General features: G+C 41.4%; 1 protein-coding gene and 1 long non-coding RNA gene across 13 annotated transcripts in view; one reads left to right on the forward strand and one right to left on the reverse strand.

Moving 5' to 3' along the window:
- LOC137450866 (uncharacterized) overlaps window positions 1-13,544 on the forward strand; it is a 48,667-nt gene extending 35,123 nt beyond the window's left edge. Inside the window, exons 4-6 of the long non-coding RNA XR_010989667.1 lie at window positions 5,002-5,077; window positions 9,513-9,627; window positions 11,593-13,544. This is a non-coding gene — a long non-coding RNA (uncharacterized lncRNA). The remainder of the gene's footprint in view (window positions 1-5,001; window positions 5,078-9,512; window positions 9,628-11,592) is intronic.
- Window positions 1-24,120, reverse strand: part of DOCK3 (dedicator of cytokinesis 3) — a 207,297-nt gene that overhangs the window by 27,540 nt on the left and 155,637 nt on the right. For 10 of the 12 annotated variants that reach the window (XM_068157819.1, XM_068157818.1, XM_068157823.1 and 7 more), the window contains 14 exons: window positions 22,098-22,196; window positions 20,418-20,512; window positions 19,091-19,166; window positions 18,110-18,210; window positions 17,794-17,852; window positions 15,293-15,441; window positions 12,116-12,201; window positions 10,925-10,951; window positions 10,709-10,804; window positions 9,238-9,298; window positions 8,687-8,780; window positions 7,857-8,005; window positions 2,972-3,058; window positions 1,098-1,202 (listed from right to left, as the gene is read on the reverse strand). In XM_068157819.1, the coding sequence (XP_068013920.1) occupies window positions 1,098-1,202; window positions 2,972-3,058; window positions 7,857-8,005; window positions 8,687-8,780; window positions 9,238-9,298; window positions 10,709-10,804; window positions 10,925-10,951; window positions 12,116-12,201; window positions 15,293-15,441; window positions 17,794-17,852; window positions 18,110-18,210; window positions 19,091-19,166; window positions 20,418-20,512; window positions 22,098-22,196 (1,284 nt within the window). The remainder of the gene's footprint in view (window positions 1-1,097; window positions 1,203-2,971; window positions 3,059-7,856; window positions 8,006-8,686; window positions 8,781-9,237; window positions 9,299-10,708; window positions 10,805-10,924; window positions 10,952-12,115; window positions 12,202-15,292; window positions 15,442-17,793; window positions 17,853-18,109; window positions 18,211-19,090; window positions 19,167-20,417; window positions 20,513-22,097; window positions 22,197-24,120) is intronic. The other 2 variants (XM_068157820.1, XM_068157817.1) reach the window with 1 other exon arrangement.

Raw genomic sequence — 24,120 nt, forward strand, 5'->3', positions numbered from 1 at the left:
TTCATTTTCTGAAACATCTGTGAGTTTTGTCTGGAGGTCTTCGTGGAAGGGTAGCTACTGCTTCATACTGCAGCACTTGTCATGTCCTCCAATTCCTGTGCAGGTGGGCTCCACACACTGATTCAGGCTGCTACAGAACAGCACCGTTCACCTTGGAATAACAAGAACCCACCCTATATCCACTGGTATTTTCAACCTTGATTAACTCCAGCTTCCCTTTACTTCCCCAATCCATGTTTCCATTAAAAGGCTGTAAATAAGCACCCATGTTTAAATACTAGTTAAACCTCAACAACTCATTAATCAGAAGGAAATTTAAGACTGCAGTTTTCAAAACAGTAGTTTGGCTTTTCGTAGGTTCTTACTGTGTAACTCAGGAGTGATGCCATCTCTTGTCAAACCAGTTCTTTAAAGGGAACACAAACTGCACCTCCAGTCCTTGAAAGCATGTTTCACATTAGCTTGTCCTGTCAAGCTGGATGGCAGATACCATCAATTTTCTGATAGTTCTTACAGCAGTTGTCAGATTATATTCCTTCCTTGCTCTGAACCAGCAACGAGACATTGTATGAACAAATACCCATTTAAAGTTTGGTTCCTTGTTAGGAAAAGAAGGTTATTCCACTTTTTCAATGGATTGCACATCCAGCTGATTCTGTATACACCAGCAGCTTGTCAGCTCCAAGTGAGGATGCGGGCTTTCTGCTGAAGAGAGGGCAAGTTTTTGCTTGTAGATAGGATGAGACAGTCATTGGTCTGGTTTTAGAATCCTTCTATCATGTGAGACTTTTTAAAGTGTGCTAATTTCAGATGATGAAAATTAGTTGAGTAATGACCCAACATTGCTGCAGTACAGTGTTTTGCTTAATATAGAGGCAATTTGTGCTGCATCTGCAGATTGTCAAAAATACACACGGCCGTGAGTCAAACTCCTGATCTGTGTTCCTAACAACATTCCCAATGGACTTCTATTTGTGCAGGTGTAAAAAACTGTAAGCTGAAAGGCAGACATCATATCTCTGTGACAAAAATATGAAGCCTTAGCTGCTGGCTCTGAGCCTGGCCCCTGTGTTGTGCTTTGTGTAAGTCTGGCTTACCCGCAGGAAGAAGGGGAACTTCCGGCCATAAAACCCAACTCTGAAAAACTCAGGTTCTAAGCGCTGCTGTTCCATGATGTTATCATAATAGGTAGCTTCCATTTTCTGTGGAGGAAAAGGAGAGCTGCCATCAGACCCTTAAAGATGCACTTAAAACAGGCATCTCCAGGCATTTTTTTCCTGAAAATACCCAAATCCTTGTAAAGATATAAATGGTTAATTGAACAGTCTGCACAGACTGAGGGAATCACAGCAGACTACAGCATCAGCATACTCATTTTACATTTCTGCAGATGACATCTGCAAGTTTTTCTGTTGTATCTCATTTTAAATTCAACAGGCCGTGCATGTAATTTTCTTTGCAATGCAGAGTTAATGGCAAAGCTGAGATTAAGATCTGTTGCCTGGCTCACAGTGTCCTGTCCTCTCCTACAGCTCAAAATCTATAGCACTGTGTGGAAAACTGTATCACTTCAGTTGGGTTTGGCTTAATTGAGTTGAGGGGCATGGAAAAGGACAAAAGAAAATGAAATCTACAGCTCTGTGCACTAGTAGGTCTAACATGGGGGAAAAAAAACGGTGGAGGGGGGAGGTTTGGAAAAAAGTAAAAGGATTTCTCTCTAGTTCCAATTATTGTTATAATTGTATCAGGACCCCTTGCCAAACTGAATCTCACTGAAAGGCCCACAGGAATTTTGTTCTAGAAAAAAAGATGGCTTAAAGTATTGCATCAACTGGAGAAGGTCCCAAAGTCACTGCAGGAAGAATGAGCATGTTCAATGGCACAGAGAGAATCTCTAAGGGGAGGAGAAATTCAGGTCAGTTCAGGTCAGGACAGATTTAGGAAACTTGAACAGAAAACACACAGGTGAGTGCAAGGATGAGGTCAGTGGCTATACTGAGCAGCTGAGATGCTCTTCACCTGCCAGCAGAACTCCTTCAGGTAATAAAGAGGCAGCAATAACAGCTAGGTACTGATGGTTTAGGAAAGACTTAATGCACAACTTGACTAAGGCTTTAAGAAGTTTGTTTGCTCAGCATTCATGATCACTTTACTGACACAGTATTTTCTGTGCATACATTTTCACACTGCTCTGTTTGAGATGTCTACAGTGAACAAGTAGCAGCCAAGATGGTTACCCATGCTCTAAAGAGAACAGGTTCTTCAGAAGGGGAGTTCCTGAGACCTAGTTAGACAGGTATCCTCAGATGAGAATAAATTTGACTTTAAAAGTGAATTTAAACCACTGGGCATAAGAATACAGCCACATAGCATAAATCTTTCAATTAGGATACGTGCAGGGCACCCCAGGGGAGAAAGCAAATGAACTCTTTCCACATTCATAAAGCTTTTAAATAACAACCAGTACTTGGACTTTCTCTGATAAACATGATGCTGCAAATGTGCCCTGATTTCATCACGTGTTTGGTTTTACCAGAGCACCAGATTCTCCTGAATTAACAAGAATGCCACAAACATTTGCCTTCTCCAGTCTTTCCCTCTTGTTTCTCACATGTCAGCTGAGGCACAAGCTGTCCTTGGGTATTTTTGGAATGAAAACGAAGTAACAATGTATTAATTTTTTTAAAAAAGGAACAAAAAGGGTATTTTATGCAAAAATAGATATAAATATGCACAGCAAGGCCAGCTCCTCTGCCTGTGCTGTTTCCATATGCTCACGGGATTTACTGCTGAATTACTTCACTGAAGCTACAAAGTCATCAAAATGAATCAGTGGCAAAGGAGTCACTGTAAATGCAAGGAGCTGTACAGGGAATATGATTATTTTTTAAATTCAGAATGTTCTGAGAGGAGAGCAAAATTCCTTGGGGAATGACACAAGAGTGTGTGGAGAGGAACTGCTGCTACTTACCCGAATCCAGCTAAGGCTCTGGTAATCATAGAGACTCTCATACTGTAGGGCCAGTTCTCTGCACAGTGGGATTCCAAACTCCCAGCTCTGCGAAACCAAAGCAAATCACACTCACAGCAAACAATGTTATTGCCAACCCAGCTGAGAGGAATATGGAAACCCAATTTGGGGAATTCCTTTGGTACGAAGTGCCAGGGATTAGACATGAAAATAAAATGTGATGAAACGGTTTCCATTAAGTATCAGATTAATTCCTTCTTCAAGATGGTAACAGAGGCACTGAAATCACACACACACACACACTGCTCCTTTCTGACAGTTCACTCAGGAGGCTGGGAACTTACTTGGAAAAAGATTAAAAACCTAATCATTTTTCTTCTTCCTGGACACTCCTTCAGCATCCCCCACCACCAATATCTCATTTGCTTTCTGCACTAATGCTTCCTGCAGTAAAGAGTTATGGCTTAGCTCCCCAGCAAAGCGCTCCCTTCCCAGAGCTGCTGCTTCCTGCTGAATGTATGAACCTGGCAAGCAATGGGAAACACTCAAAGCATCGTCAGAACTGCTGTGCACTACTGCACTGAGTAAATATCCACATCCAGAACTGAAAACAAAACTCCTTTGTTCAACTTACAGTCAGTGTACATCAAATCTTTCCTAGCAAACCATATGAATCACCAGACTGAGTTTGGGCACACCAGCTTGGGAGAAAGACTCCCCTGTCACCTCCTTAGGTTTTGAGAGAACTCATTTTACACCCCTGAACTGAAATCTCCTTTCCCATCATCCTGTACCTGCACAGACTGGAAGCCTTTTCAGGGAATAAATGTTTCTTACCATATTCAGGTAAAGGATCTAGAACACCAAGGTTTGGGTTGAACCTTCATTGGATTAACTTCTGTGCATTACTGGGCTAGGTTACCCAGGAATGAAATTAATGCATGAGTTAGACTATAAAGTTTGAAGATATTAATAGCAATACTGTAAATTACTGGATCCAGTAATTCATTTTGCAAAATATTAGCACTTAATATGGAAATATTTTTTCTGGCTACATTTTATCTTCACTTTCAAAAGTCCCTCTTGACACTGTTTGGTAGCTCACAATGCTTCTCTTCATGCACACACATTAGTAGTGTTTGTTCTCTCATACTTAACACCAGCAAAGGTTTTTTTCCTCTCTGAATAGAATAGAATAAACCAGGTTGGAAGAGACCTTCAAGATCATCGTGTCCGTAGAAAAACCAGAACTTTTTATTAAAAGGAAGGACAATTTTAAGCACTAAAAAGGCAAAAATAATCATCCTACATCTCTTCAGCTTCAATCAATTATAAACACTTAAATAAAAACTTGCTAAACTTTAGCTGATTAGATCAACTTTAGTTCATTAGATGGTATTGGATGATAGGTTGGACTTGATGATCTCAAAGGTCTTTTCCAACCTGGTCTATTCTATTCTAAATGAAAGATTCTTTCAGAATCCATTTGGATAATCTGACAGTGTTAGCAGTTTAGGATGGTGGGAAGCCTGATAAATACAAGTATGTGCACCAGGAAATGAGCTGAAAGGCTGTTACTTCACTACTCAGGACATCACTTAAGTGAAGGTACACGTAACCAGAAAATCTATGTCCATATTTGTGCTCTGAGCTGCTGAAGTCCATGACACACAAACTGATACACTCAGCTGGGATCAACATCAACCAAAGTGTTTGTATCTGCAAACACAAACACCACTGCATTTTCTAATATGGCTTTTGTCACAAGGTGTGAGCAATTTCTCACCTCCAAATGGGATGCTGTGGCTAAAGTCTAGTAATTCTTTAACCTGCCTTTCAGATAGAAGCAGAAAGCAAGCTGGCTGTTTTCCCTTCAGGTGATGCTAGAGATGTAACCTTTGCATGCTCCTTGTCTGATGTGAATGAAATTAACATGTAACCACACCTCACTTCTCTTAATACCAGCTCTTCTACATGTACCCTGATTCTATTCCTGTCATCCTAACTCAGGTTTTCTCTCTCTGTTTCAGTTAGATTTCCACTGTGCCAGCTGAATATTCTGTAGATACAAGATGAGGGACAGAATTGAGCAAACATGACATACAGGTAACTTTACTTAGAGGTCTGCAGATACCTGAAAGGAAAACAATGAATAGATATCTGATTCACTGGGATCTTCACTTTTGAAATCTGTGACATTAATGATTACATCCTCACAGTGTGGAAATTGAATATGCAATTCCACGTGCTGTACAAGTGTCATTTCCCTCTAAAGCGTCGTTCTTCCTCCCTTCAAATAATTCCCTGATGTCTCCACTATGAATTTCCCTCATTACTGCTTTCTGTTTTGCTGACATCTGATCTGTTTCCATGTTCTGTATTATGTCCTTCACTTGAAAAAGATGTTCATGTGACATTTATAGCAGCTTTTTCCTGTGGCACCAGCAGCTCTCAGCTGAGCACACAACAAGGCACAGATAGAGACAATGAGAGTTTCTGGATGGCAGCCCTGATTTACTCACACCCCAGTGTGCAGATTTCTTTTGGAAACAATATTCACATGACGCTACATGAGAGAAATGAGTTCAAATATTGGGTCTGGAGCACATGATCTACAAATGAAGTACTTTGGGTAGCACTTGCCTAGCACTAAGGAGAATACCCACTGTGATGGGAGGTGGTCAGGACTTCAAATCAATAAAATCTAGCAGTGAACTGGATAGAAAAGGGTTGTCGAGTTTTCAAGCTATTGCTGTCCAGAAGCATGATCAGATTCAGACTGTTCCCTTCACAGTTCTCTTCAACTAGAAAACCTTCAGCCTTGAGTTTTAACAGACAAAATCATAAGTGTGAGTTAAAAAAATACTCTCTTCATTTAAAATTATGCACCTGCAGACACTGCTGATTGAACCCTAAACCAGCTCTCAGCAGAACAGGAACCAGTAGAGAGGAGCTCACAACTAGAGCAAAGGTTTATAAAAGGGCTTTGGAACACCTTGTTCCTTCCCACAGTAGCACAGGGCTGCTACTGGCAATAGTGAGAATGGAAGTTACTCCACTCTGCACCCCTCTGCAGCACCACAGGCCTATGCCACCACTCCTCTTCATCTGCTGGCATGCCCTGTACATCAGACTCAGAAGACAGTCTTCCCCTATTCCTGCACTGAGAACATTTTACCATTAACAAATGGGGATTTTTTTACAGCCTTTTCATGAGGTGTTGAGCCCTTACTTAGTGGAAAATGCCAGGGGAAGCATGAGAAGCTTAACTCCAGAAATGCAGTGTAAGGACACGGAACAAAAATTTCCACTCCTCAGGACTTGAGGAGGGACCACCTTAGAGTAGTACAGAAGGAAACTATCAGGCAGAAGTTGAAAGAAGCAAGTTTCTTCCATTCCCTGAGCTGCTCCCTGTTACACAGCAACAGAAAGAACACTGAAAAGCAACAAGAGGATTTGGCTTCTCTACATCCTTCCCTGCCACAGTCTGAGTGACACACACTGCTTAAGTGGATTATTTAGTAATTCAGCTACCATTTCTAATAAAGGAGGATTAAAACACAAAATCAAGAAACTCCAAAAACACCAGCAGGGAAAAAACCTCAAGAGGTTAACACTCTGTAATCTGTTAGGGGATTTATAGGAAAATGACATCCATCAGGTTTTTACTCCCCTCCAGTGCATGTATGGATTGCCTGGTTTTGTCAAAAACCCAGACTCACTTGCTTTGCACAGTCTCTACATCATCTCTGTCTAGTCAGACGATGCAGAACTGCAGTATTGGCACAAGTCAGTAATTTTATTTAAGTGCAGTCTGAAAAACACTGAGAATTTCTGAGACTGAAAAAGAGAGCCATGTGCAGTATTATTAGTAACCAATAATTCTAGGAAAAAAATATATACTAATTCCTTAATGAATCACTTCCTCATAAATACGCCATTTCCTCCTACACACAGGAATCTGACTTCATTTTGCAGGTCCTGCAGAGAAGGTCTCTGCCTTATGCAACTTTCTATTCTCGGGGCTAGGAAAGAGTTACCTGCACTGGCAACCCCAGTTGAACCAAATCACATTTGTATTTAATGGCCCTGTCACTGCCATCACAGGCACAACCAACCCCCGGGCACACGTATGGATGTTATCTTCCAGCAACAGAAGCTGCAGGGATTTTTCTAGAGAAGGGAAAAGTATGAAAATATTCTGACAGATGACATTGCTTTTAAGGTTTGCCTCTGAAATGTTCCCCAAATGCCATGACACAAGGGACTAGAACACCTACAGTGATTTAAAAACTCTCGTGTTTATGATAGGAAAGCCACCCGGAATATGTGAAATTGAAATGTATTGATTGGCTTCCTGTGCAGCCGATGGAACTGCACTTTAATTGAAAGCTTCTTTAAAATAACAGTGACACTGAAAGACTTAAGTCTTTTTTTTTAATAAAGGGCCTCCTGCAATGGATTGCCTGCCACTGATTTCTTTAGGTTAGAAACAGAACAAGTCCTGAAGTGAGTCATAACACAGCAGTTTGCAGGGACAACTATAAAACGCAGTCCTGCCCCCTGAAAGCTAAGGAACTGGCATTTGTAGAACTTTCTGTCGTATCAGGGTGATCCAGAGTTTGGTTTGAAGGTATAAAATGATTTGGTGTTTTTCCTCTAAGCCCACCTAAGCTAGTTCCAAATGTTGTGCCTACGGAAATAGCCATATCCCTTTTCTCATCTGTTTTGTCATCCAGAGGGCCGAGAAGCAATCTGTCGAGTTATAAAACCTTTTGACACAAATTTACTTGCAGACTACTGAACTGAGATGATAGGCTTGCAAGCCCTAAGGAAGTCAGGAAAAGGGAAGGAAGCTGCTGGAAGAGAGAAGAAGTTGGCATACCTTCCCTTTGTTGAAGTAATGGATAATCTTACGGCACAGACCTTCCTTACGTTGCCACTCTGACTGAGATGGATAATGCAGGAACTCTCTCAGAGGTCTGTCCTCCCACTGAAGCAACTCACAGTACAAAAGCAAAGTAAAAGCAGCCTCTGTTGGAAATGCAGTTATTGAACACTGAATCAATGACAAATAAAGACAGCCAAAACACTCAAAGGTCACTCGACCTGCTTCTCAAACAGCCTGGAATTTCTGATGTACAATTTGAGAAAACATTCTGCAGTCTTAAATGATCACATAAGGTTATTCAATTACTTAAAACAGCAGCACAAAGCTGTTTCCTGTGAAGCTGATTATTGGGTGGAAATCTGTCAACTTTCTACTTGGTTTGAATGCCCAGGCAAGTAGTCAGATAGGTAACTCGATTTGAGACCTGCAGCTGTAAGCAGAGCTTGGACAGCACAGAATTAGAGACTATGCACTTTCCCAGTGGCCCCTAAATGCTACAATGCAAGGAAATATGTCAAATGCTACTAAACTGCTTGATTCATTTTAATCTTCCTCCAATTTTGATTCTACTGGTGTGATCTTTTTTGAGCAGTGTTCCTCAATACATTGGTGTAAAATTTGGGGTGTGATGAAATAGTGGCCACAGGCATAGATTACTTCACTTGAGAGCATGGGCTGAACCTCCCTTTCTTATCTTCCCAGCTGCCACAACTGGTTCATACCATTTTTTCCAAAAGAATGAATCAAATGCTAGAGCACAACACTGGGAGAGCCAAAGGCTTTCCACAGGGTTTCGAGCAGCCCCCAGATGATGCCTTACTAACCTGTGTAGTTCTCAGCCTGTAGGTGCATGTCACACAGCTTGTGGATATAGCGGATGTACATCTCCTCCTTGTTGATCTCAGATTTATAGAAATTCTGTGGAATCAGAAAGAGGTGATGCTGAGACTTCAGTCAAGACAACCAGCAGCATCTATGTATGTATAAAGGCACTGAAAAGAGAATACATTACTGGTCTAAAAGAAAAGGCAATATTCTTTTCACATTCACACTGCTTTAGCCCAGTAATTTTATTGTGTCATGATTTCTTTTTTCAAAACTAAGGGAGTCAAAAGCTGCAAGGCAAGAGAGGTTGTAGAACTCTGCCACAGAGACACTCAAAACTCAGCCAGAAGAATCTGACCTGTTTGGCTCTGCTTTAAGCACAGCTGGACCAGAGACCTTCTAAGGGTTCTTACAGCTCCTGCCGTTCTGTCACCCCAGTGCTGAGATTCTGAAGCCACACAGCCTGACACAGATTCCTGTTCTGACCTTTCCTATCCCAGTTCCAACAACACTGCACAGCATCACAAAGAGATAAAAGAAACATCTTTACCATAAGGTTAACAGTGCAGCCAATTTTCTTGTTTTCTGTCTCATCTCCTTTCATACAGTCCCTAAGAAAGCAGAGCAATGTTGAAACATACATCTACAAAAGAAGTTCCAGTTTCCTTGGATCAAACAACAGTTAATGATATTCAGTTCTTCTATGAAAAATGTCTGTAATATGATTTAAACACTATGAGAATTGAGTGTGTCACATTTTACATGTCTGCACCTAAGCACAGGCAACGAAATGACATGAAATGACTGCTGCTCCATTTCCTACAGGAGTCTGAACAAAAACCAGGTAATGGCTTTTGCACATTCAGCTCTCCAGCACAGTGCTGACACACTGAAAGGCACAACCCGAGTCCTTCAGACTACATTACTAACATCTGCACAGGTAAGTTATACCATCAGGTTTATCTATAGTTTCTGGACCATTCTAGAAATGACATCTATTCAAACAGTACAAAAAGTTACAGGCTTCAGAAATTACTGATCTTGACTTGAGAAAGTCACATTCAGTTGTGAAAGAGAGACCAAATTTTTAAAGCAGTGACAGCAAACTGTCTGGAGACCTGCTGTGTCAGCTAGCTGGCAGCTGGACTCCAAGAGATGCCTGTGTATTCCAAGTGCTGATGCAGTTCCCTGTTCTATTCAGCTCTGAGAATGAAAAAAAAAATCTGCTGTGGATTAAAAATCAATGAAGACAGGTATCTGTTCCTCAATTAAGCATGAAAATGTCTGTGTATCTAAGTTGTATTGTTAGCAAAATTCATTTAAAAACAAACAAAAAAATCAGCTCCCTTTAAATGTGTCTCAGATATGTGGTCTTGCACGGCAGCTGTACAGCCACTGCTGCCAGGAAGCAAACAGGAGATTGGATCAAACTGGTAGGAATAAAAACCAGCAAACTAAAAAGCACAGAAAAGGATTTGGGATTGCAGAATACCCAAGCCTAGTCACAGGTCTTCACCTACAAGGAGCAGCAGCAGAAGAAAAAAAATATTTGAACTCCTGTTAGTAGGCTAAAGATAGAAATATCTGGGGCAGCTCTGCATGGTTTCAAGTTGTCTATCACTCCACAAAAAACTCTGTGTGTGTATGATGATGAAAAGTTTTCTGGCCCTGCATATCTCAATGAGGCATTCAGCAAGGCATCTGAGATCATTCTTGCATTTGGCATCTATGTTGCTGAATTATGTGAGATAGAAGGAAATACATCATTTAGCAACCTTGTTAAGCCTTAGTACAAACCTACATATTCAAACATTTCTTCATCTTTGCTGTTATTAGGAATGAGAATGCAGGAATGAGAACGAGGGCTCCAGGATTTTTGCTCAGAACCCTGCAGCAGTGAGCTAGGCTTGCTCACTTGCCATCAGCTTGAGAAACAAGAAAAATGTTCCCTCTAGAAAAGAGATTTGATACTGCATCTGCACAAACTGGTATGCTTTGAGTACATTAGCATTGTCAGATACCTATAGTCAAGCAGGCGCTCCATGAGACGGGTAACTGATGTGACAAAAGAGATCCCGGTCTCCCGCCATGTCTCCTGCTCAATCTTCTCCAACAGGCTGTTTGGAGATGGAAAGACAGCATGTGAGGCTTTCAGGGAAATGGCACAGTGGATGCACACAGCTGCAGTCAACTTGGTTTCTCCCTCATGAAACAAATCCATAGAATTACTATCTTACCTGGGATAAGGCCCAAAGAGCTGGGTTCTACTCCAGGCAGCATGAAGCAAAGACAAGGAAATTACAGAATTGTAAGGAGAAGGGAAAATGAGTAACAGGCTGCAGTCCCTGAATTCTTAACATTCTAGATCCCAAATGTCTTTAACTGGAGGAAACGACATGCCCAATATTCCTCTTGCCAGGGGAATAACGATAATTTTTAAAAGGTTTCCTTTCCTTTCTCCCTGAAATGGACTCATGTTATCTGTACATGCAAAGCACCACACTTCCCAAGGCTGAACACGCACAAATCAGAACTGAATACATTTCCATGCTTCCTAAGGATAAACATACAGGATGGGCAGGCTTGCCTATCCCGAAAATGAATGAATGCTCCATTATAAATTCAGAAATACAAGTACTGGGTCTAGCAAAACAAAGCTTTATACCTCAAACTGCCAGCATGCTACTGTCTGGAATGGAGAGCTAAAATTCTGCTAAGGATTGCCACGGCTTGCTGGAATATTAAAAGATTTAAGGTTAACTGCTCTGAGCTCTCAGAGTTCAAAATAAAGTCCTTTTGAAATAAACTAGGATCACCAGAAAAGAAATTTGGAGACAGAGCAGTAATCAATAACAACAAAGTGGAAAGTCAGATATAAAGTCATTGTTTTCCTTCTTATCCTTAGGAGCTACTGGATTTTTGGTGTGAAAGGGAATGGAAATACAGTGTCCTGATGGACTATGAAAGAAGCAACTTGCAACTCTTGAGCCAACCAAAACGTGAGCTTCAGAACATGTAAGAATCAAAAGAAAATGCTGAGGAAAATCTCTTTTGCTCTAACAAGGTCTGAGTTGCCAGCTAGGAGAAAGAATCCCAAGGCCAGGATTTCACTTATTGCTATTATTATTCTAAACAAAGGCACTGGCTCCTCCAGCAAATCAGTTTTTGATAGGAGGATGATTACTTATCTGTGCAGCCCTGTATTAGATTTCACAGAACTATGACACAGAAGAATTTACATTTTTATATTCTCCTCAGCCTCAGAGTGATGTATTTCTATTTCCGTGAGCCGTGTCGTGAATGCCTGCCAGAAAGCCCTGTCCTGCTTTCCCTGAAGATCAGCACTGCAGCAGCAGCTGCACAGATCTCTGCTCTGACTCTTTCAATGACCCTGCACAACACACTGAACAGAAACTGGCATAGCTTACAGCAGGCTGAAGAGCTCCCTGTAGTTCTCATCACCTTTTCCTTCAGACACCAGGCTGTCCAGCTTATCGATCAGCTCGGCTTCCACCTGGGTGAGAAAGCAATTAGCTGGTCATGTAGAAGACAAGCTCCAAACACTGGAAGACTCTGAAGACTGGAAGAATGTTTTATTTCTCGTGCCCTAGGGCTGCCCACTTCTGTGAGCAAGTGCTGGGTTTCTCTGTGGCTCAGGGGACATGCTTTTCTCATTTTTCAGTGAAATGAAAGGTCTAAAATTAAATTCTCCTTTTGCTTATCAGGGTCTCAATGAACATCCCAGGGGAGGTAATGCTGCTGCCCAGAGGAGTTTCTGAAGTTTATTCTATTATCAAATACATCACTCAGACACACTTTCTGTGAACCAGTACATCAGATACACTATATCCTGTACTTCAGCAGAACAGCCACACAGAGAAAGCAATTCGTGGTGTTATTGCCAGTGGTCTGCTGGGACGGTTCTGTTGTTAGGTAGCTGATTTCCAGTCAGCCAGGCATCATTACACAGGAAGATTGTTTGCTCATTAAAATCAGTTTTGTCAAGGCTCTCTATATGATGAATTTTCTTTTCACACTTTATATAACAGGCCACAACAGTGTTGAACAGGTATTAATTTCCACACACACCCCCAGCCTAATGTGTCCTGTTATCAAGTTTGATATCAGACATTCCCATAAAATTAATTCAAGTGCAGAAATCAATACCTCTCACATTATGCAAAACTATTAAATGTAGTCCTGAAAGGAGTAGTCTTTGTTGTCTTCATTAGTACTACACGAAGACAGAGGTTTCTAAAGGCTGAAGCTGTTTGTAGAAATAAGTCTTGTTGTTATTTAAAGACAAAGAGTTTGAGTTTCTCTCTGTTTTTCAGCTGCCAAATGGCAAAGACAATAAAAATGAGAAGGAAAAGCAAATCATCCAGTGACACACAAAAGGAGCTAGTGCTCTTGTTGCTGAAGTCATCCAAGGGAGACCTGAATCACTGCCTTATTACACAGCATCACTAAAAAACCTGCCTTGTGAAAACATGGGCTACTGAAGAAATCTAAATTGGGCTTCAACATTTTCAGAATTCCTCTCTTGTCTGAGAGCCAATTTAGTATTCAAAAAGTAAAGAGAAGCTCAAAAACTACCCTGTCTTTGCTTGTGATCGAGAGTCACTTGACAGAAACCAGTAATGCATCTGCCCAGCTGTGTGGTGTTGTACTGGGCACAAATAACTTCCTGGTTCCCTCAGCTAAATGTTATCAAGCCTAATCCATCTTGTGCTTCGGAACCATTTCTTTCGTTCTCACTAATACAGATGATTATTCCATGTCTAAGCTTAGAAAGTTACAATATATGCTTCATTAAACGGTGTGGAAATTTGCTCCACAGGTGAGGTAAGAAATAGTCTTGGGAGCTCAAGTTGAGTATAAAAATTAAATGAGGATTATGAAGAGTTCATCTTGATACACAAATGTAAACAAGTCCAGAAACGTGAAGATTAGTGTAGGTACTTGTATCTGTGAATGCTAGAGCAGGGGCTGTTCTATTGTTATGCTGAAACAAGCACAATGAGGACCATGATCAAATGCTACTGTAATAATAGCAGGAAAAACAGTAATAGTAATAATCAAGGTTGAAGATGGAGGAAAATACAAGCTTTCCCAAACAGCCTTTAGGAGGCCAGGTTATGGTCTGTTATTCTCCTGGAATGATAGATTAGACCTGGTATTTTAGTGTGTGCAGGTAATAAATAATCACATGAATTATGATCATTTAAATAGAAGTATTTGCTCCCTGAGAGCACAGATCTTCAGATACTTGTCCCCCACTATTGCCCTAAACACAACAAGGAAGCACTGTCATTTGAAGATCCAGTCCAAACTGATCCTTTAATACTCTGCATTGCATTAATGCATTGCATTAGGAATAGTGTGGCCAGCAGGAGCAGGGAGGTCATAGTGCCCCTGTACTCTGCTCTGGTTAGGCCGCACCTTGAGTACTGTGTCCAGTTCTGGGCTCCTCAGTTTAAGAAGGACATTGAGACACTTGAGCGTGTCCAGAGAAGGGCAACAAGGCTGGTGAGAGGCCTTGAACACAAGCCCTATGAGGAGAGGCTGAGGGAGCTGGGATTGTTTAGCCTGGAGAAGAGGAGGCTCAGGGGTGACCTTATTGCCCTCTACAACTACCTGAAGGGTGGTTGTAGCCAGGAGGGAGTTGGCCTCTTCTCCCAGGCAACCAGCACCAGAACAAGGGGACACAGTCTCAAGCTGCGCCAGGGGAGGTTCAGACTCGAGGTGAGGAGGAAGTTCTTCACCGAGCGAGTCATTCGGCATTGGAATGGGTTGCCCAGGGAGGTGGTTGAGTCATCGACCCTGGAGGCGTTCAAGGGGAGATTGGACGTGGCACTTGGTGCCATGGTCTAGTCATGGGGTCTGCGGTGTCAGGTTGGACTCGATGATCCTCGAGGTCCTTTCCAACCTAAGTGATACTGTGATACTGTGATACTGTGCATTCCAAGGCTCTTTTTTGCACTGGAAAATATAAGGAATTCTCTGACTGTGACTAGGCAACAAAAATGACAAAGACTCCCCTCTGGGTTTTGCACTCTGAGTTTGTCTCAGGTGGAAACCACAGACCTGTTGGTGGATGCAACCATTCCAGGAGAACTGCTACAGTTTGTTAAAAAGTGTACAGCTGCAGAGTCCATTTCAATGCATGGTAGAGTTATGTGATGATGCAGTAAGACCTTCTAGCTGGAACCTGAAGACAGAGAGGCAAAGACTACTGCTTTCACAAATGCTGCCTAAATCCTTCCATCTCCAGTTTTGGATCTTAATCTGACTCATTAAATGGTTGTCTGAGAGCCCAGCACTTAAAAAATCCTTTTGTTTTCCTCATGACCCATGTGATAGCACGTTGCTCCTTTGTTCATAAGAAACACAGCTTGCAGTAAAGTGCACTGCTTAAAGAATCTTGGGACTCCTGCAGTAGTTCTGCGAGTTATGCTTCAAATTGTCTATTTTTACATACTTATATGACAGCATCTTCTTCACAATCAGACACAATCAAGAGGTACAAAAGGCCTTGCCTCCAGCTGGACATTGCAGATGGAGCAAGAAAAGGGATACTGCAAATGCTTGGGAAGTGACTTCACCTGTTTGAAGTTGCCATTCTTCCTCTGCTCCCAGTCCATCATGTCATGGAAAATAGGGATCATGATATTCCGGACTTCAGGTTGTGGAACAAGAGTAACGCCAAGGAAGGGTCCAATCATTCCAGGAATAAAGTGAATCTTGTGTTCACCTGTACAACACAAAGCAACTGCAATTAAGTACAAGCCTTTAGTTGATTAGATAGTGTTGGATGATAGGTTGGACTTCATGATCTCAAAGGTCTCTTCCAACCTGGTTAATCCTATTCTATTCTATTCCTTCATTATCTGCCACTAGGAAAATAGGGAACCCCTGCAGCAACGACATGTGGAAAGTAGTAGGCATGAGCATTAGAAAAGCAAACACATTCTTTTCCTGAAAGGAGTAGAAAAGCAGTATTTGCTTTACATCACTACTTGCAAAGTCTCTAAGAGCATTTCTAATTTCACTGTGAAAGCCTTCAGCAAAAACTGTCAGTGCATTTTACTTGCAAAGGAATTCAAACTGTCAAAAATAACCAAAGTAAAACATACTAACTAGGGGGAAAAGAGGCCACAGATACTGCTGATTTGGGGGGGAAAAAAAGCTTCTGAATGGGTTGGTGAGAACAATATTCAATAGAGCGTATTTAGAACTGGACAAACTATATATAGAGCTCTTCAACCTCAGTGCTAGAGAAGTCTCAATTCAATAGCTGACCTTAACTTAGGACCAAATTGCATTGTTTCTCAGCACAGAAACCCAAGGCCCTTCACCAAGTTTCTTCTGTACCACAGTTACTGTGCAGAACAAATTTAAATGGCTGTCTTTGGAACAACATTCAGTGATAAATATCTGCATCTACACATCTAAAGTGAGCTTCTCACTTCTCAGCTGAATTTTTCTAGCATCATGTTCTGGTTATTTGATCTCTTACATTGGAGAGCCTTGTATTCTCCACACAAGATGCTTAGAAACTGATGAAGACTGGCTGTGTCATCTAAGTTTTTCAAGATGGGTCAGTCTTACTTAGTGTTTTATAAGAAGGCATTTTCTTAACTCCTTTATGTGCTCTGAACTCTCTCCAACTTGTCTTTGGGTTTTGTTTTTCTTCTTTTAGCTGTAGAAATCAGAATCAGGTGAACTACTCTAGAATCAAATGCACTTATGAGAAACCTGTGGCAGTGATATTGTCCCTCTTCTGTTCAAAATTTAGATGTTTTCCCAGAGATGACAGAATCTTTGACTCCTAGCATTTTACAGATGGTTCCCATTCAGCTCATTAAGAGCATGACACATTTGTAGCCTTCTGCTTTCTTCAACAGCATTCCTACAGCTAACATGTCCGTATCTGCCCTGCAGCCCTGTTATCAAGTTACCCCATCAGAGTTGTACCATTCCTTTACCCCATTTGATGATTTCTTCGTTCTCAGAACCTTCTATTATCTGTGATGTCTATCAGCAGGACTTTTTTTCCTCTAGAATACTACACACTTCCCTCATCCCAAATGTTTCCATGGGTATTGCTTTTTGGCCCCTGCTGGAAGCAGGGTACTGGCCTAGCTGGGCTTGCTCTGATGCTGTATAGGTTATCATTTGCCTCTCCTATCAATAAAATCCTGAATCACTTAAACCCAAGACTGCAGCAGTACACTTCCAGAAGCACAAGTCCCAGATGAAAAATATCCTTTTACCTTTTGAGACCCTTGGTGAGATATATTTTTCCCTACTTTGTAATGTGCTTACTTTATTACCAAAATACATAGGAACAGGTCAAAGGGGTTGCAGAAATTGCCTTTTTGCCACAAACATCACGTTATTGTGGACAGGGCTTCTGCAGGGTTGGGTTTTCTGGCTGTTTTCTTAATTCTTTTTTAAGTAGTAGCATAGGATTTGCTGTGCACACCTGGTACCTGAAGACACAAAAATGCAGCTTTACTGTATGTCAGTTCTGGGCTCTGTTACCAAACACACATAGCTGTGGTTTACTGGTGGACTGGGCAGTGTTAGGTTTCTGGTTGGACTCAATGCTCTTCAGTGTCTTTTCTAATCTAAATCGTTCTATGATTCTGTAATTTTGAACCACAGCTTTGGCTTTTGAATCACCTACAAAATGATAAAGCTGTGAAAATTTAGATTTTCTTTACACAGATCAGAGAGAAATCTGAAAGAAATTGTCTATCTCCACGGGAACCTGACTGCAGCACAGTTGAAGGGACTAGAAGAAGCTGATTTTATATTTGCAAATACATAAAAACCTGTCACTGATGTGTCAAAACAACCCAAACCTGCCACTGTCACATGTAAGAAGCAAGCATTCAAATTCATGGGAATGTATTAGTTCAGTAAAAAAGGATGATGAGACAGTGCAGGTGAGAGTTTTTGGTGGGGGAAGTGCCTCCTGGTTCTACAACTGTTAAGAGAATCTAAGTATTCTATGATGTTACAAAAAGTAATCAAAATGCAACAAAAACCTGGGGTTACTTTGGCTTTGGTTGTTAGGACAGAGAAGGAAGAGACATACCCAGGTTCTGCCACATGCTGAAGAGTTCATATGCCATCATCACTCTCATATCACCATATCTGAAAAAGAGGAGGTAGACAACTGCCTAATGGAGCAATAACTGGCAAGGCAGTGATATTAAAAACAACAACATCATCAAAGTCATATTTAAGCAAATGTAAGGACATCAAACAACTCAACTAATCACTGAACACTGTATTAGGAGATCTACTTATTTATTTCCCAATCATTTCCACATGCCAAGTTCCAAAAGAAATCACAGGCACTTGTGGTAGATAAGCAAGTCTCATCTGAACCCAACAGAACTTGTTCTTACTTATCCAGAATCTTCTTCCTCTTAGCTGGTGTGGCATTTTCTAGTTGGAGACTGGGCTGGTTTATAAACAAAACTGCCAGGCTGAAATAGGAGTTCCACACCTGAGACACAAGAATGAATTTTATAAACAATCTTAAGGAGTAAGTTTTAAACAAGCATGAGACAAACATTCCTTTCCACACAGTATTACCACTCCCTTTCGTAATCAAGAGGTAACCTAATCAGTATATATCTTAACTCTTGAGATACTGAACTGTTAAGGATACCAGTGGACTACTTAAAACCTAGCAGAAACTGAAATGAAGAACTCCAGGAAGGAAATGCCACTGGGTTTTCCTTTTAGCACTGCAAGTTCAAAAAGGAATAATCTTAATGACTTCAGCAAAGTTTTAAAGTGCTTTTTTCTACAAGCTAAACAGATTTTATTCCTTAACCCCCCCCAATATTACACTCTGTCTTGATTGAGAGCCCTATAATTTCCTAAAGAAAGGAGGCTTTTGCCATCATGTACACATCCTTATGTCTGGCAGCTTTTCCTCAGTAACACTAAACTCGTTGCCCTTTTCAACAACATCAGACACGGGGAAAACACTCTCTAAGATACCTGTGTTCCTCCAAGTTTTAAGTCAACAGCCAAAAAGAAGAGACCTCTGGGAGGGAAAGATCCTCTGTGTCCCAGCTTCAGGAAAATATTACCCAGGTTTACATTTTTACTACCCACGAATCTCTGAGACAGCATCCTTCACAAGCTCCACTGCTTGAGAAGATTCTCATTGCCTTCATGAGGGTCTCCATTTCCTCTACTTCCCCTCAATTCCACCACAGATTCAAATTCCTGTCTTAGCAGTTAGTCCATCTTCCTTCACAGATACTCTAATAAATGCTGCCAGTGCAATCAGGTAAAGCAGAGAGCAGCTCTTGCTCCTTTGTTACTGCTAGTTTATACAGGTGTCACAACAGTTTCTGCGTAGCAATTCTTACCTTAAAATCAAAGTCCGCTTCTGTGAAATTCTTATGCAGTGCAGAAGACAGGTACTGAACTGTTGTGACTATGATACTGCAGTCAAAAACAGAAACAGAAAACAAAAAGAGATCATTTGAATCTGGAGTATATATAATGCATGGCACTGGTCTGCGGTGCTGATTTCAGTGTCCGTGCGGAGATGGGCATTCTGCATGTCAGCACTGCTGGATTCACACAGAAGTCATTCTGTGCTTTAATAAACATTTTAATCTAAACATATGTTAATAAACATGAGGCAATAAAAGCATGTGATACAAATGTAAAGATTAATAAATAGAATGCAGATAACAACTGTATCAAAAGAAACAGCACGTCTGCGATCCATGCACAAGCAACACTTTGGCAGTAACACTGCTAAACATACCCATCAGGCTCCAACTAATGGCAAAATGATGCCAAAGGAAACTGGGTAACCTACAGCAGCTGAGATACTACTCTTACCTGTGGATTTGTCTTTTCTTGCAGAACTTCATTTAATCTTTGCACTTTAAGTACTGAAATCCACTTCTTTCCCTTCTCATTAGCACAGTGAATTTGCAGAGCGTAGCACTCCCCTGAGCGGTCAGCCTTTAGGAAACTTCCATGGTAATGTTGTTTTCTAATGGGAAACCCTCCAGCTGTCCTTCACTAGCAGTACTACAGCTAGTTTATCTGAACAAACTACTAAGTCATTCCAGTCACCTTGTGTTCACTGCACTGCTGCCATTCTAAACAGCATAGTACCTGCCCCATCAGGAACAAGAAAATCAGGTAAAATGAAGCAGTAAAATGGTGGATGAGAAATAACTGTATGCAATGTGCTTGGTGTCATTGCCAAAGTCTGCTCCTCCTTTTCTAAAGTAACTGAGGCCTGCTCCTAGGCAGGTTTAGGAGTGATGTTTATGGGAGAAGACAGACATTTAATGCAGGAATTTACTGAAAGAGGGAGCTGTGAGCCCTGGATTTAACACCACTTGGTGTCGGTCGCTGTTTCTTGCCCTGTGTTATGATAGCTGCTGTGCCACTCCTACCCCCAAAGGCAGCTACTTCAGCTTTGGCTGTAAATCTTTAACTCTGAAATCTGTGTCTGCTGGTGGGGTTTAAGGAACAGAATGAGCACAGAAGTCCTAAGTTCCAGAGTGTTAAAATAACTGGCAGAATGAGGATGAGCATTCCAGAATTCCTGTCTCGATCACCACGCCTAGCCTGATGGAGCAAACTACAACACAGGTTTTAACTGCTCAGCTGAGAAGAAAAAATTCCCAATACAGAATGTCAGCATTTTATACCTGCTTCTCTACTTACTTGCTGGTGAGCAACCTCATCACCATCCAGTCTCGAGGAAAGACACTCATTTTCATCAGGTTCCGAAACACACAGAAAATCTTCAGCAGGAACTCCTACCCACAGGGAAAAAAAACCAACAAAACAAACCATGAAAACTCCCAGCAACTGCAGACTAACCTATTCCTGGCTGTAAGACACTTGAGCTATCTGTGCTGCCCTTGAGCTCTGTGCTCCTAGGTGATTCACCTGAAAATGTGGGCACAACAGATCCTGGGATACAGCTCTCTTCATTTTGTGTGCTTCACCCATGTACTGAACAACCTGCAGCAGGCTTCTAAATCTTAACTTCTGTGGTGGGATGAAAATATTGCTTATGTGCATAATTGTGTTTGACTTCTCATGCTGTCATCCAGAGTCCCAGTGTCAATGTGTAGCTATTTTCAAAGGTACTGGAACCATAACCATACATTTATGCATTAATTTAAATTAATGTATCTGTCCAAATTCCTTTGCATTTCTGCTACAAATTTGTCAAAACCCCCACACCCCAGCCTGGTAAAACTCCTACACATGTTTTAAATATAGTAACAGATAAAGCCATTTCTGGCAATATGCAGCAGAAAGATCTCTGAAACACCTTCAACTGATTCTCTGCTCTCAAAGAAAACCCCAAACCTGAAGATGTTTTTGTTTTAAGACTACCTGCACCAGTGTGTCCATAAAGAGCAGCCAAGATAAAGCATGCCAAGCTGCTGGCCTTGCAAGCTGGGATTTTATTGTTTTGTTTCTCTGCACACAAAATCAAGATGGCACAGAAAGTGGCAGTGCAAGGTTGCTTGAAAAGTGTTCTCCCATTGTTTGGGGAGAGGAGAGGAATACCTTGGTGTAACTGAGCTACGAGTAAAGCATCAGAAGCTCCTTGACTTCTGACCTCATTTTGGCCTAGATGTAACAGTTCTAAGTGAATATAATGCCTTTCCTTTTCCTAATTGAAAGCACTGTATATAAAATCTTGTCTTTAGTAATGAAATGATTCTGCCTTTTAAGGAGATTGTTGTCAGAGATGCTCCTCTTCCCTACGGAGGCTGAGATAAAAGGTTATTTGCTGAAGTTCTGGGGTGTGCAGTTTCAGAAAATGTCAGTGGCAGAAAAGCTACCAGAGAGGTCTGCACCCCTCACCAACCCCTTCAGTTCATCAGGGGACATAATTTAATGTTCCCAAATTTGGGAAGCATGCAGCAAGTGTAGTAGTAAGGTACTGCTTGCCCAGGGAAGATTTTTGTCTGCTAGAGGCATGCACAACAATGCCTGAAGTTCTGTTTTGGCATAAAATGGACACCCTTCATAAATGAGTGCATGTTCACCTTAAGAGTAAAATGCTATAGGACAACTGACTTTACATTCACAGGATTAAACCCCCTGCTCCTCTGAGTAGGTTCTATATGGTACGATAACACTAGCCTTTTATGTCTGAAGACATCTATCTTGGGACTTCAATTGCTGTTCTGAGGATAATACAGTGCCCTGTGGTCTTCAAAGTTTTTGTAACACACAACACCCATTACAGAAGTAAAAGGAAGGTCCATGAACAGAGTGCCAGTGAGTAGGAATGATTAGCAGAGCGAGGAATGCTGGAGGGATTCCCCTCTGCTCTCCCATTCTGAGTGAACTCCCTACAAACATGATGTTCTGATGTACCTTTAGTTCATCCTTGCTTTGGAAGTTGTCCAGTAGGTGCTGGAAATGAGTGTCTGACATCTGACGAAGCAAAGATAAAAGGCAGGAGACATATTCTCCCTGTTGGCCAAATGAAAAACTATTTCATTCAGACAGTCTGACATACCAGAAATGTAAAAATCAACCTGGGGTAAGGTATAGAGGGAGGGGTCTGAAATGGCCCCAATGCCTATGAGAGGAAAGCTGACATGCAGAGATTAAAATAGGTCTTGAATTCCTGTCAGTAGGTAGGGATGCAGATCTTGGAGACTCCTGCCAGTTTTAAAGGTCTTTTAACCAATGTTGTAGTCTAACAATAATAATTTTAAATGATTAATACAGACATTAATGACTCACCCTCCAAGCATGCAATTTTTGACAATCACCTTTTTCAGTCATTTAATAAACTGTCTATCAAAGGTGTGACTGCAGCTCATGCAGACGTACCAGGAAGTTTTTAAACTAATGGGCTTTAATACTCCCAACTGTAAAGTGATGACAGCAAGACATCAGCTGGGGCTACAAAAGGTGCCTGGTACTTTGCAAATGCTGGGCTTGTTAGTGTTCACCAAGTTACATGCTGTCATGGCTATAGCACTAACAGTACTCCAGGAAGATGTCCTGAGTAGAGATTGAGTATGCCTACATGAGCTCCAATTACATTTCTGGCCTGCAAAGCAGATGCACCCTAACCAGTTACCACAGTATCCCAAAGTGCTTTCCAAAGATGAGCTCCCCCATTCTACATATCTGAAAGCAAAGCACAGAGAAGTTAAGCAATTTGTCCAAGATAACAAACAAGGCAGTGCCAAGAACAAAAGGACTACGGCTTCTGACTGCCAGTCCCTCACACAGGATTTTTTTCAGTGACAATGAGCAATCAATTTGGAAAATACAGAAACTGCTTTCTGATCAGATTCCACAACTGACTGTACTGTCAAACAGAACTTTGGGAACAATTACAAGGGGATTTTATACTTGGGACTCTCCCTTCCCCCTTAATTCTTTTTTTCCTAATTGGTTCAAGCATCTACCCAGAAGTTTTGAGACAGGTTGCTGCACTAAACTTTACAGGGCTTCATCAGGAACAAAGGTGTGCTCTTTTGTGTGAGGTGGCACGTGACAACTAACAGTAAGCCAACTGGTAGTAGTAAAAGGAAATTGAGAAGTTACTGGACATGTGCAAGCAAGTGGCTTTCTTGTTTTCTGTCAAAAAACCACATCTGAACACTACTCCATGTCTTGTTTTCACCAGGATTCTCCAATTTGCTACTTACTGTATTGAGCTAACATGGAAAGGTACCAGCTTATTCATGTGAGCAGTGTGCCTTAGTGTACATCTACCTCAACAATACCTCTGAGGTTTCAGCCTTTTGATAGAGAGTCTATAAAAAGCCATGTTTTGCACAACAGCTTAACATCAGACATTGTGCAAAAGCTGCATTAGGGACTCCGACAGGCAAAAAATAGACTAAAACAGGAAAGGGCAGCAAATGCAGAAATAAAGCTGAACAGCAAAATTCTATTCTATTTCATCTCTTCCACTGAGTGTCAAAGAAAACATTTTTTCCCTTAGGCTTATGCTGGCAGTCTGGACAAAGTGGTGGCTTTCCCCACTTCTCCCACCAAGCTCAACAGCTCACTTGACCTGCGTTGCATTTGCACAAAATCATCAGTAAATATGGACAGAAGCTTTCCAAGGTGTTGAGCAAGGACACTTGTCTGCTGAGCATTACAGCATTCTCAGCCTTAGGAATCAGAGCCTGATGCACAATGGCTCTTGGAGATACCTCTTTGAGGATGAAGCCCTGGCCAGCTACTCAGCTAGCACAGGCCTCAAGTTCTAAACAGCAACTCTCAATCACAGCTGCAAAGACAAGAAAGTAACTTGGAAAGCTACCAAAGCTTCCCGAGCTCCTCTGTTTCCTGCAGACCTCACTAGTGCAGAGAAAGGCATAGATTTGTGGCTTATTAAGGGAAAGAGACAAAGCCCTGGGTGTTCATG

Source organism: Melanerpes formicivorus, unplaced genomic scaffold, assembly GCF_026170545.1.
Source record: "Melanerpes formicivorus ecotype bairdi unplaced genomic scaffold, bMelFor1.0.p_v2 SCAF_38, whole genome shotgun sequence".
Taxonomy (NCBI): domain Eukaryota; kingdom Metazoa; phylum Chordata; class Aves; order Piciformes; family Picidae; genus Melanerpes; species Melanerpes formicivorus.